The sequence below is a fragment of the Pelodiscus sinensis genome, chromosome Z, assembly GCF_052426305.1.
Source record: "Pelodiscus sinensis isolate ZL-2025 chromosome Z, ASM5242630v1, whole genome shotgun sequence".
NCBI lineage: Eukaryota > Metazoa > Chordata > Testudines > Trionychidae > Pelodiscus > Pelodiscus sinensis.
Genome location: NC_143085.1, coordinates 23244651 through 23259177, shown reverse-complemented (window position 1 = coordinate 23259177; position 14527 = coordinate 23244651). Strand labels below are relative to the sequence as shown.

The 14527-nt window shown below is 40.2% G+C and overlaps 1 protein-coding gene across 8 annotated transcripts in view; it reads right to left on the bottom strand.

The window, feature by feature from the left end:
• Positions 1-14527, bottom strand: part of RIMBP2 (RIMS binding protein 2) — a 494858-nt gene that overhangs the window by 67400 nt on the left and 412931 nt on the right. For all 8 annotated transcript variants that reach the window (XM_089775164.1, XM_089775165.1, XM_089775167.1 and 5 more), the window contains 3 exons: positions 11875-11951; positions 5994-6103; positions 2362-3174 (listed from right to left, as the gene is read on the bottom strand). In XM_089775164.1, the coding sequence (XP_089631290.1) occupies positions 2362-3174; positions 5994-6103; positions 11875-11951 (1000 nt within the window). The remainder of the gene's footprint in view (positions 1-2361; positions 3175-5993; positions 6104-11874; positions 11952-14527) is intronic.

Below are 14527 nucleotides of genomic sequence, written 5' to 3'. Positions count from 1 at the left end.
GGGCCACACAATTAAAAAAAGAGGTGCTGTGGAGCCTACACATGAATGCACACCTGTCAGCACCCCAGCAGAAGGCAAAGACAGCACTGCCACCTGCCCTCCCCCAGCAATGAATCCACATTCTGGTCTAGCTGTCCCAGTGGGGATAAGGGTGCATCTAATGCAACCCCTACAAGAGGGCTGGTTTGATTCAAGCCTAGTGTTTGTTTTAGAAGAGTGACCAAAGAGTCCCAGCTACCTTTATTTTACTCTTTACGGGCTACCAAAATGATTGTTTAGCTGCATTTCTGACAACACAATTAATGCGTAGGCTGAGGCCATGTTTTGCAGAGTTAGAAACCAACACACTTTCAAATCAGCTGAGTCACAACCCATCTAGCTCCGTACCGGACACCACTATTATCCTGCATGTCTCCTCAGACATTAGCCATCTGAATGAGGGGGTGAGACAGAATAAACTCCAGTTACTTTGCTGAAATTATATCACAACAGGCAGCCAATCAAGCCATAGAACAACACATGCTATTGGATTGAAATTTCACTCACCAGGAATTACCTGTAGTCCATCTCTCCTCTGGCCTGCATTTAAAACCATCAGTCTTCTGAAAGTCTGAGCAGATGAGGCACTGTCTCCTTATACATGGGCCCTTCTAGTAGACAGATGAATGAAGGAAAATAATTGCAGTGCAGGGAGATTGTTGCTTCCTGTTTAATCGTGGTTCTGGGAAGGTGTATGAATTCTTCAGATATTGTTCACAATAATCTCCAGATCATGCCACATCTCACAAATGCTGTGAGCATCCTTACAAGCCATTTTATGTTACACAATTTCAGCTTCATTTCTGAAACATAGCTTGGTCTGCTTCAATTGCAGGGGCAAGTTTGAGAATGTCAATCAAATAGTAATCAAACACAACACGAAATTAAAAAAAAACTATACCTGGCTTTTTAAAGTGGATCAGATTTATTATCTTTAAAAACTGAAGTTGTATCTGTGGATAGGTCCCGAGACAGGAGTGACTAGAGCTGAGTTCTGCTCCCTGTGCTTCTGGTGATTAGCTGCATCATCTTGGAGAACAGTCACTTAGCATTTCTGTGCTTCAATTTTCCCAACAATATAATGGGGATAAAGCTACTGACCCATCTTTGTAAAGTGCTTACCGCTGAAAAGCACTACAGAGATATTATTAATGGTAAATAAAGAAAATGGCATGAAAGTCAGTAGCTATTCTCACTTCTATGGGTAAATCAGTTAGAAACCTAGGGAAATTGTTCTGAAAGGCTCTGAACATGCAGCATAAGAGAACATGAAACTTACAGGTTCAGTGATGTTAATAAGATCTGCTGTCTCTAATTTATGATCTAGCAAGAGAGTCTTCTTGAAACACTCCACTTTCCAGACAGAGGCGGGGACAGGGCTGTAGTAGCTGGACAGGGATGAACTATAGATGATCTACATGGATATTTCCATCTCTAATTTCTATGCTTCTATAAAATGAAACAGTATATATGGGACCTCTAATTTAAACAACTGTTACTTCATGTTAGCTTTGCAGAATCAGGCCTTGGGGTTAGGAAAATGTTGATGGAAAAGACTCCTGTAATTCTAATATCACAAGTATTATTCAATTACTTACAGCTCTGTATCAATCTACAACAGAGCAGTAGGTGCAGGAAACAGTTCAAATGTTATTGTCCATTTAAAAAAAATTATGATCTCTTCATTATCAGCTATTATTTACTTCTCTCCAATCCCTCACAGAAGACCTAGCACAAATAACTGCAGGATTATGCAACCTGGCATAGTCCATTTACACTACTATACCACTGTTGGCAGCAAAGTATATATAATCCATAACAGAAATTTCATTTAAAAGGTGATTATCACTTTGTGAGATGTAATGGTTCAAGAGCTATGTTGCAACCATCTCAGCTCTTGTATGTCACTTAAGATGTATGAAATATGTTTACTTAATAAATGTCTGATTTTCATTTTCTAAAATTAAAGATCAGCTAAAACCCATTATATTCAATGGAGTCAGCCCAGCTTTAGAGCTTTAATAACAAAAACCTCCTGACTTTTGAGTGGGTTGAGACTGAAATGAGTGATGGTACACACAGCGTTCTAGCAACAAAGGCCTTGTTGCTGTAACTGAACCTAAATGGGCAGCTCCAAATAGAGGATCACTGTCAATACCAGTAATTACACAACACTGGGAAGAAATGTTTTCCATTACTTTTTCTGTGAAGGACGCTGATTCAGAACTTAGAAACTGGAGAAGTTTTATGTTGACTAGTCTTGGTGCACCTGGCATTACTAAAGCAATTGCAAAGTTAAAGGTCAGGGGAAAAAAATCAAACCTGCTGGCAATGTAGAAAATTCCACAAATGCTTCTTTTTTTTCCCGTTGCTCCAGAGGAAGCTGCCAGGGCATCTGATGGGGCTTTGCCATGACCTTCACCTTGTAGGCCATATTGGGCTTCAAATTTAAAAACTGGTACTTATAGCTAGCAGCCTTGACAATATCGAACTCTTCTTCATTCAGAAAGATCACATGACTGTAATTGCTATTGGTAGGAAGCCAGGACAGCTCAGCGGAAATCTGGGTTATGTTGTCCACCTTAAGATGTGAAGGTGCCACGATAACATCCTTCCCAACTAACAAAGTGCACAGTAGCTCATCTGAGGTACCTCTGCTCGTAATGCTCTGAATCGATATTCGGTATGTGCAAGTAGCAATGTTAAGTTTTTCTATAAGTGCTTTAGTTCTGCTTCCCAAGGACACATTCATGCGTATTTCTTTGTCAACCAGGACATTGTAGCTGTTAATCATTCCCCATCCAGGTGGCACAACTGGTGGCTCCCAGCCCACAATAACACTTTTGGCTAGTTGTTTAATAAGGGTTATTTTTCTAGGATAAGGCACAATGTCTTCTCCAATTTCATCAATGTTCACATCAAAAGTCCCTGTGCCATTGTTGATTACACTAGACTCTACGTGACTTGGTGGATTGATCTCCAGTAGACTATCTCCTTCCAAAGCATGATCTGAATGGTTGATAAAATTCTGATCCTGTTCGCTGCCTAAGATGCTTGACAAACGGGACTCGTTATCTTGAACAAAATCCACAAAGTTGGAAGGGACCAATCCTCTTTGTCCATCTAGAAGTTCACCTGGTGAGAAAGAACAACCAAATATCATGTTAAAAACTCTCACACAGGACCAAACAAGCTGACTTCTAGATGACTCTCTCCTTTGGTCATCTTGGGCTGAAGAAGTACATTAAATAATATGAAATCCTGTATGTCATTGTAAGAGGTTGCAAGACACTGAGAGGTCCCTGGTAAACCAGGGGTTAACTGCAGCTCAGACTTCCTCTTTCTCTGGCAGAAAGGCTCTGTAAAAAGCATGTTAAGAAGCTGACTGGGAAAGTCTGCTTCCTCAGATAGGAATTAAAGGACTAGATTGGAAGGGGACTTTTCTGTGCATGCTTTTTTTGCTTTTGCTCACTTACTTTTTCTCTTACAACAGAGATTATTTTTTAAGAAAAAGACCTCAGTGGCTGTAACTATTTTGTTCTGCTGACTTACTGATCCAGCTGATGGATCCAAGTGGTTATAAAACTCAATAGAATACTGTTAATATGCATTTTCCAAATACACACAGCCTGGAACCTACGCACTAAAGCAAGTAGCCTCTCTCTATCTCCCATCAAAGATTCATAGCTATGGCCTTCATATTACAGCCTCCATTACTATCACACAATTAAACCATGAACTAATCACTATGGATTTGTCTACCCAGAAGCGTTATTTTGGAATGACACCTGTGTTTACACACAAGCAGTTATTTCAATATAATGTCGAAATAATGTTGAGCTAGAGGACTGCTTACTCCAACTCCTATAACTCTCATTGTATGAGGAGTAAGTCAAGTTGGGGGAAGAGTGCTGTATCTCAAAATAACTGCTGTGTAGATAGCACCAAAAATTGAAATAAGCTATTTTAACTTAAGCTAAGCAATTAGCTCAAGTTGCATAGCTTATTTCAAGTTTAGCCCTGCTGTGTAGACATACCCTTGCACTTAAGGCTCAGGCTACGTCTAGACTGCAAGCCTCTTTTCGAAAAAGAGCATCTAGACTACAACCAATACTTTTGAAAAAGCAAGCCTCTTTTTCGAAAGAGAACACCCAGGCAGTCTGGATGCTCTCTTTCAAAAAAGCAAAGTTTGCATTACATAGCACCTTTTTTCAAAAGAGCACTTTTGAAAAAAGGTGTTATTCCTCATAAAACGAGGTTTTCCGTGTTTACTCTTGAAAGAACACAGCAGCAGTCTAGACGCAGGGGAAGTTTTTTAGAAAAAAAGCCATTTTTTTCAAAAAAACCTTGTAGTCTAGACACACCCTCAGAGTGGCAATTGTGTTAGTTTGTATGTGTATAAATGAGTAATCCTATGGCACCTTAAAAACCGACAGATTTAATTGGATAAAAGCTTTCGTGTGTTAAAACCACTATGTCAGGTGCACAAATAAATCTGTTAGTCTTTAAGGTGCCACAGGTCTCCTTGATACTTTCACTGAAGTCGATAAGAATCTCAGGCAGACAATAAAACCCAGGATTTAAGCAGCACACACAGGAGGATTTGCTCTCTCATATTGTGAAGCTGCTTTGAATGTATTATTATGTGTATTTGAATAGCACTAAAAAGGCCTCAGCTGAAATCAGTCATGTGGCTCTAGGAATTGGAACATTACACAATAAGGGAATATTAGCTTTGTCCAGAAAAAGATGTCTACACTGCAATTTAAGGCCAAGGTTCAAATTAGGCTCAAGCCTAACCTTCCTTCTGTCTACACACAAATCATATGAATACAGGGCTCAGACCTTGGATCCCATGAGGGTGGTCAATCTGAGTCTTGAGTCAAGCCAGGACTCAGGATTCAAATCAGATTGCTTTGTAGTGTAGATACAGCCCCTCTGGACTCATGCTCTTGCCGTCCAACAAAAGTATTCCCAGGGCTGACTTTGTCCTCTGGACAGTACAATTAGTGGACAGTCAAGTTTTCCCACATTGCACCACAAACAAAGGGTTAGAGTAATGACATTTTGGGAGGACAGTAGGAAATCTCGGTTATTGGTCTCAGATTTGCATTATGCAGTAAGATGTTGAAGCCTCCTTTTGGGACCAAGGATTCCACCATTTCTAACTGGAGTTACAAATAAGTGTAGATGCTTAAGCCACAGGTTAACAAACCCAAACTTTACTAACTGGAGTTCTGCTAAACCTGGATTTCCAGTGTAGACTATGCAACAAATCCTATGTCTAGACTACACCTCTCTGTCAACAGAGAGATGTAGATTAGGCACATCAAAATTGCTAATGAGGCAGGGATTTAAATGCTACTTACCTGAGACAAGTTATGTATGCACTGAAGTGCTTTGCAAAACAGTGCTAATGATATTTGAGTGCTAATGATATTTAACACGCTGCACAAAACTAAATCAGCTTAAAGTGAAGGGCAGCCCTTTGTGGAAAAACTAAATTATGAAGTCAATGTTGCAGGGAGCAACATCAGTCTGAAAGGGAATGGAAAGAAAACAGTATTCATGGCATTGTTAATCCACTCATATCAAAGCATTATGTACTATCTTGTTCCACTATGACTTTGTATCAGTGTCTAGCAAGAGGAAATTCAACATAGAAGAATCAAATATTTATAGATTGAAGAGAGTCAAGGATCTCTCAGGCAAAAACTAAAATCTCACGGAGCTGTCTTGTCAGCGCAAATCCTGTCAAATAGGAAATGCTGATGGTTCAGGGAATCTTACAAATTAGCCGTGAGTGGAAGGAGCTGCTGTATAGGTGCATAAATTCTGTTAATTACAGGGAACAAGATAGGGGGCTTTATCAATTGCTTTTGATTGTGGAGAACGTGGCAAGGCAGTTAAAATGTTTCAAATCAACATAAACTAATAAGATATAAATAAAAAACCTTCATAGAAGCCATCTTCATCCATGTCTCCATATACGTAGAGGTATTTTCCTGCTGTAAGAGGGAGCTCTGCTTCTGGATTTTCATTTGGTCCATCAAATGGGTTGTAACTACAGTGAAGCACAGATGGAAACTTCATTCAGTCAATGGGTGTATTTAATGAGTTACAATCCACACTCCACTGCATATTAACCACACAGCAGCATATAGTTCTAAAGGCTGCACATGAGAGGAACTCTAGAGTCCCATCTTCTTGCTGCACCTTTGGAAATACATATTTCATATTTTAGTGAGCCTAAAGGAATCAGAGGAACCTTTATATTACATTATTATTGTTGTTATTATTTATATTGCTATAGCACCTAGGAATGTGCTAACCTTGTGCTAGGTGTACGCAGAACAAAAAGAGGCTTTCTTCCTACCACACTGAGCTTGATTACGATGGCCACACTGTGTCAGACTAATGGTTAATATCACCCAATATCCTGTCTTCTGACAGCTGCCAAGGCCAGATGCTTCAGAAGTAATGAACAGAACAGGGCAATTACTGAGTCTAGTCCCAGCATCTGGCAGTCAAAGATGAAGGACACTCAGACCAATGGGGATCTATTGATAGGTCGATCCCACCTGAACTTATCTAACTCTTTTTGTGAATCAAGTCACACTTTTCCCCTTTACAACATCTTCTGGCAAGGAGTTCCATAGGTTGACTGTGTATTGTGTGTAGAAGTGTTTCATTTTGTTTATTTAAAACCTGCTGCCTATTAATTTCATAAGGTGACCCCTAGTTCTTGTGCACATGAAGGGGAAAACAACACTGCCTTTTTGATTTTTTCCACAACATGCATGATTTTATAGACCTCTATCATATTTCCTCTTAGTCTCTTTTCTAAGATGAACAGTCCCGGTACTTTCAATATATCCTCATATAGTAGCCGTTCCATACTCTAATCATTTTTGTTGCCTTTCTCTGTACTTTTTCCAATTCCAGTATACCTTTTTTGATTCAGGGGCACCAGAACTGCATACAATATTAAAGCTGGACATACTATGGATTTATATAATGGTATTATGATATTTATTCTCAAATACCTTTCCTAACATTTCTTAACTTTGTTTCTATGACTGCCACTGCACACTGAGTGGATGTTTTCAGAGAATTTGCTGCAATCTCTAAGCTAATTTATGGCTTATCATTTTGTACATAGAGCTGGGATTATGTTTTCCAATTTGCATTATTCTACATTTATCAACACAGAACTTTATCTGCCAACTTGTTGCTCAATCACCCTGTTTTATGAGATCCTTCTGTAAGTCTTCTCAGTCAGCTTTGGATTTAACTACCTTGACTAGTTTTGTATCATGTGCAAACTTTGTCACCTCTCTGCTTACCTCTTTCCAAATAATTTACTAACTCTTTTAGTCTCCTTTAAACATACCAGCCTATATCTTTACTGAATTTTAAAGCAACTACATAAAACCTTATATTGCTCTTTCTCCCAAATCATCTCTATCAAGATCTGTTAATTTTCATGAATTATTCTTCTCCATGAAACAATAAATTATAGCAAAATCTAACTCGCACTCAGATAAAAGTTTTTACAAGGCATAAAGAATTTATCCAATATTTGGGTTAGATTATGAATTGGCAAGTCTTGCTGAATAGCCGTCACTGGATAATCATGCTTATAATAATTCCTTGAAATTCTCATGCTCTGAGTGGGCCAGAAAAGAGTTTAGACCTTTGCACCCATCAGAACATCAGTATTAAGGTAACATTAAGGGCCCAATGTAAAGCTTACTGGAATCAACAGATACCTTTCAATTAGAGGTTTGTATTAGGCCTTAATCTCCTCCTATCTCTGGTGTGTATAAATAAAATAATAAAAAACATATCCCATTCCTGCTTTACTCTGGTTGCAGGTAGAGCTGAACTCAACCTTTGCAGATATCATGAACTTCTGTGTTTAGCACTAGTACTACTAAGTCCTGAATAGCTACTGATTTGTTAGGATGGCTTTACTGCTCATGGAGAATACAAGATGGAGCTATAAAACAAAGCCTTTTAGAAGAGGAGCTGTACACTGTATCAGCAGAGCATAGCGGAAGTTCATGTTCAAATGGAAAACCTAGCCAGTCTATTAGAGAATAGGATTTTACAATCCGCTCCGTCCAAGATGAAGAGTAGGACAACAAACAGGAAACAGAAAGCTTCTTGTTCATTGTTTCAAAATGCTGCCTTCCCATACACAGCTTAGTAACAGTCTTGGTAGCCTCATGGTGTAATGATTGCCCAAGCAATCTTAAGGGAACAAGGTAAAAATGAAAATCTGTTTAAAACAAGCACTAAAATTAGAGTGACAGCCCATGCCTAGAAGGATTTAGTCACAGCAACATAGTTATTTTTAGCATGCAAGCGCTCAGTGTGTATGTATTCTCTTCAAAGTGGCACTTTCTCTCTGACATAATCCAAGAGTCAGTCTGAACAAATTGCTTTGGTGTGAGTGTGTCTATCTTTCTCTGTTGTATACATACTCAGAGTTACTTCCTGCTGTTTATTTTTTTATACAAACGCTCATGCCAATATTAGTATTTAATGATACCCACCTCATTAGCATTTAATGAAAACTTTCTGACCACCTATGGTGCTACTCTGACTGGTTTGTGAGCCCATTTAAATGTACAAGATTTCCTGTCTCCTGGCACCAACAAATCCCTCTTATTATGTAGTCAGTATTGCCAATGCAATATAAAAATTGCTTGCATTTTGCTCACAGGAAAATAGCATAGGCTATAAAAACAGCACATTTCTATGAGCACCACACCAGCTCCTGGCTCTTGAAATGAAGATGTGCTTCTAGTAAAATACAGACACATATTTACTTGCTGACTGAAACTGCATGGGAAGCACACGCTGATTATACTTTCACAGCTGTTAAATTTAAAGTTTTGTTTTATTTAAGCTCAGAAGTATATTTAATTGCCTTGAAATTACCATGGAAAAGCTGGTGTGCACCATTTCATGGATCAGTTTGTGAAAAATAGAATAATATTTAATCTATGAACATGCCACCAATAGACCTAAATGTCATCAATAGATATGTCATCAATGACAAGCAACTAACACAGAAAGTTCTATCCTACAATAGAAACTTTTTTATCTAGCATGTTGGGGAAATGTGGAGATGTTGGTATATAAAAAATTCTGGTTAAGTGTGTGTGAGAGAGAGTTTGGGTGTGGGAAGAGGTTTGGGGCATGAGGTTGGGGCGTTAGAGGGGCACCAGGGTGCCAGATCCACGGGGCGCTCACCACAGGCAGCTCCCTGCAAGCAGCGACTGTCCCTGACTTGCTCCTGGTGAAGACATGACTACGCAGCTCTGTGCACTGCCTCTACCTTCAGGCACCACCCCTGCAGTTTCCTTTGGCCTTGCTTCTTGGCCAATGGGAACTGTGAAGCCAGCACTCCAAGCAGAGCAGGAGCAGCACACACTGGCACCTAGCCATGCCTTTGCCAGCAGCAGAGAAAGCAGAGACTTGCAGGGAACTGCCTGTGGTGAGCATCCCCTGGATCCCACAGCCTGAAACCTCTCCTGTTCCCCAATCTCCTGCCCCAAGCCCCCTCATATACCTAAACTCCTTCCCAGAATCTGTGCCCCACAAACTTTCCCATGCCCAAACTCCCAGCCCCACACTCCTACCTCACTGCAAACCTCCTTTCTGTTCCTCCACCTATGAGCAGCAGGGACGTGTTGCTGCTTCTGGGGATCCAAGCAGAGCCAGGCAAGGAGCCTTCCAGCCCTGCACCAACTGGACTATAAACTGGACTTTCTATGAAGATTAGAAATGCCAGTTTATTGAGCTTTCTGTGTGATATAGAACCAAATAACACAGCTTTTAGTGCAATAAGAACATTCCACATAGGAGTTAGAAATTCTTCCCTATGCAGATAGGTCCAGCAGAAAGAGCAGTGGAATTTAAAAAATGCATAAGGCCATGTGCTGGACTTCTGCACCTTCCATCTATGGCTCAGGAAAACATTTCACATGCATTGATGGAAGAGCCCATTCAGTACCTCTCTGATGAAGTATCAACATCCACATTTACACATATAAGGACGGTGAAGGCCATAATCACACAGTGAAGAGGTTTTGGAACCAGGATCAGGCTCTAAGTCTCCTAACTCCCAATTTCTCTGCTCTAACTCAGCACCATACTGCCTCTCTAGCACCTCTCACTCTCTCTCTCCCCCTTTCTTACCCCTTAAAGACTAACAGATTTATTTGGGCATAAGCATTTTTGGGTAAAAAAATTACTTTGTCAGATGGAAAGTGAATTATTTTAAATCTAGCCTAAATGAAAAGTGCACTATTGCCTATAGGAACAGGTTTGGGTTTGTTGGTTGTTTTAAAGTCTACAAAGAAAGCAGTCTTCACTTGTTCTTTTTCTACTGGTTCTCTCTGTGACAGATATCGGCAGCCATTTCAAGTTAATATATAAGGCATTTAATTGCTCAATTAATCATCTTTAAGTTTCATACTGATTTGTTTAGGAACTCTCTTCAGTTGGGTGAGCTTTACAGTATGTGTTGCAGGAATAAATCATGTTTCTCTGGAGAAAGTGAGTTTAATTTGAGCTCTGCATGGCTCAGTCCTCCACTGGGCTCTGCGCTGTCAGCTCTCATCTCTGCAGTGCACTGAATATTACACTGTAATGGAACTGGGACTGGAATGAATACTTCTCTTCATTAGCCAGGTTCATTCTGGGGAAATTTAAATTTAGTATTAAAATAATTTGACTACTGAGATTTGAATTGTTAGGGAGTGCTGCTATACCTAGGGGACTCTGTGCCAAATAAAATAAAATAAAATAAAATTCCACAGTAAAAAGAGAAAAAAAATCTGCAGGCAATATTTTAAAATTCTGCAAATATTATTTGTCAACAAATAAAGGTGGAGGCTCCACACTGGCAGAGGAAGGAAATCACCCTGCAACCTCCATCCTTGGACATGGACTCTGTGTTAAAGTTGCACCTGACCCTGATACAATGCAAAGACGAGGACTGGCCCAGAGACTACCTGGGCTCCTGTCCCTCCATGCCAAGCACAATAGCTGAAGGCAGGCAGGCTTAGCCTAGCAGGATCCATGTATGGAGGGGCTTAGTATAGGTAGAGCCAGTTGTGTGGTAATAGGGTGTTGCCTGGGGTAATCTGGGTGCAGGAAGCTTTATGGGAAGTCTGGATGGAGGCCAGTCTGAATGAACATAGGCTTGTTGGTGGGGGGGTTGGATGCAGACACAATGCAACTCTGCAGAGGGTCGAGGTGAAGGTGCTAGGGCTGAGCACTTGAGGTCCAGGTGCTGGCTTGGTGGGTATAGAGGCTGGATGCAGGGGGCTAGTCAGGATGGTCCAGTTGCAGATGGCTTTTGGTGTGGGGGTTCAAGTGTGGCAGTCTAGTGCAGGGCTTGAGTCCAGATGCAGAAAAGCAAGAGTTAGCTGGGAGGATATGGGTGCTGGGAAGCACTGGATGCAAGGAGTGAGGCTTTTTAGGGTGTGGGTTCAGATTCTGGTGGTCAGTGGAGATGACCTAGGCATATGGGGTGAGACTTAGCAGGGCAACCTGGGTATGAGAGGGATCTGGATGCACAAAGTGTGGATAAATGTGGTCAGGAAGTTGCTTGGAGATGAAAGTGGAAGGGGCCTTTGCAGATGCTAATTTACCAGCCTAACCCATATGCATAGAGGATGGGCCACAACATTTGCCAAGACTATGGAAGTAGGATATGGTTAAGATGGGGGCAGGACATTAATTGTATTTGCGAGAAAAGTAAAAAAAAAAAAGACCCACAATTTCTCTCCCCCCCCCCCCAACTGTTTATGTTACCTATAACGGGCGATGCAAAGATGGACTTTCCCAGAATATCTTTGCTTTGAGGTATTGGAATTCCGTTCATTATCCATCTGGAAAGAAATAAAGACAATAGGATTTATATCCATTGCGCAAACTGTTGTGCAATGGGATATGTAAAATAGCCAAAGTACATGCAACACATACAAAACACTCCATATGAAACCGAGTCAGATATAGGCTTTCGGCAATTCGTTTTTATTTAGAAATATGTATACTAATAATGTATAGTAATTTATGCAGAATGTGCTGTTTCATTTTAATTAAAACTTTAGCAAGTTAGTCCCAAGATGACTTACTGTAAATGATTCACTTTGCATTGTGAACTGTCCTAGGTGCCATTAAAATGACATCATTTACTGTTAGCCCACAGTGGCATCCTGTAGTTAGAACAGAAAATAACTGTGGCATTTTAGATATCACTGACTTGTAACTGTAAAGCAAACACTGATTTTTTTAAAAAAATTGTGATCAGTGTGAGCTGAAGAATCTCACCAAATAAAACACTTCTAAACCGGTACTCATCTGAATTCCATCTGCTTCACTAATCCAGTGGAAGAACATTAGCTCTGAATTCACCATAATACTTAATTCAGCACAATATCACAAACCCATAGGTTTTATTCCACCATAAGTTAATGAGTAGAAAATTTAGTGATTCAACTTTGTTGCTGAGTCAACATAAACAGGTCCCCTGTATTTTCATAAAGTCATAGAATACTAGAACTGGAAGGGACTTTGAGAGGTCATCAACTCCAGTCCCCTGAACTCACAGCAAGACCAAGCACCATCTATATCATCCCTGACAGATGTTTATCTAACCTACTTTTAAATATCTTCAAAGATGGAGATTTCAGAAACTCCCCAGGCAATTTAAATACCTTAACAATTAGAAAGTTTTTCCTATTGTTTAACCTAAATCTCCATTGCTGCAATTTAAGCCTATTGCTTCTTGTCCTATCCTCAAAGGTTAAGGAGAATAATTTTCTCCCTGCTCCTTGAAAGGTACTTGAAAGCTATTATTTTTCCTCTTGGTTTTCTCTTTTCCAAATTAAACAAACCCAGTTCCTTCAATCTTCCCTTGTAGCTCATGTTTTCTAGACTTTTATCATTCTTGTTGCTCTTTAGCCTTTGGAGCTGCATCAGACACTTTCTTGAAATTCAGCGTAGTGAAACAACAAAAGCTCTGTTGCTTGATGCTGGGCAGGGTTCGTAAGAGAGGGATACATTTCCCACTCTCCTTTGTTTTATGATTTGAGAGCTGAGATAGTAACATCTCCCTAAAACAGAAATACCAAGCTAGGCTGTCGAGTCAAGCAGGAAACTTTTCTAGAGCCGAATGGTAACCCTGTCATCCATTGCTAGTCACAATCCTGTTCCTGCTGCCCCCAAGCTCTAGTTATGAAGCAATGTGTTCCAGGAAAAAGGCTGGCACAAATAGCTTTCTCCTCTGCACTGGCTCTAGAGCATGGGCACAATCAAGACTCAGGACACTTGCCTGCTTTTTCTTCTCCCACCATATGGGAATGGGAGTAGCAATTGGCACAAACAATGTGGGTTGCCTATACAGTGATGAATGGAGGCTCTTTGTGTCCCCTGACTCCTTGCATGGGTGTGCAGCTGGGCTCACAATTGAGCCCATAATGATTACCTTAGGAGCAGAGCCAGTATTCTTACCAACAACCATGGAAGTTGCAGGGATGTCTTTGGGTACAAGATTGTGCCAGAAATTACAAAAGCAAGTATCACTCTCAGATTTTATACTTCAAAGGCTGATTTCCTTAAGGTATCATTTCTATACTTTGCTCTTTGGATACTAGATACGGTATGTTGATCTGTTACTAAACTTCTGTGTGTATGTAAGAGACATGTAGGCACCACATAATTACACTAAGAAAGGCAAACAGTGAACAATTCAATTGAAAAGGGCCTGACATTCTCAGTGAGAAGCAACTGAAAAAATAACAGAAGAAGGGAATTAAATGTGACATGAACTTGTGCTGTTCTATTAGTTCTGCTTCCTTAATTTTGGTTGCTATGCTGCCTTCTCTGGCTCCACTTCTCTTGTTGCAGCCTATTCATCAAGCAGTAGATGCTCCCACTTCCCAGTATCAGTTTATCTGTATGAGTTTCTTGGTCAACAGGCCCCAAGATGTGGATATCCTGGGGCCCAGAATCAGAATACAATTTCAGCCTATTTACTTTTTAAAAGTTTAACAGAAATGAGGATTATAACCAATAAAATACCATTCTAACCCCTTTTTTCCATTTGCTCTCATGGAACAGTCTTACAGAATATAATATAAATAATAGCCCTTTTATAGATTTCTCTAAAAAATCATCCCATCTGTGTTTTTCAGAAGTAATAAGATCCCACTAATCTTCTATAGGCTGGTTAAAGAAATCTATCGATAGGATTTTATTCTCTATTATATTTGATTGTGATTTAAGAGAATTTTTATAGAACTCTGTTACTTTTCTACAAGAGACTATTGGCTTTCATCCTTATTCTCATTAGGGATGTAAATTCCTGTTTAATTAGCCCACCATGGCCGGGATGGAGTGACCCCTGCACTGCGGGCAGGTGCTGCTCCAGCCCAACTGCTTCTGGTGCTGTGTTGCGCTGCAG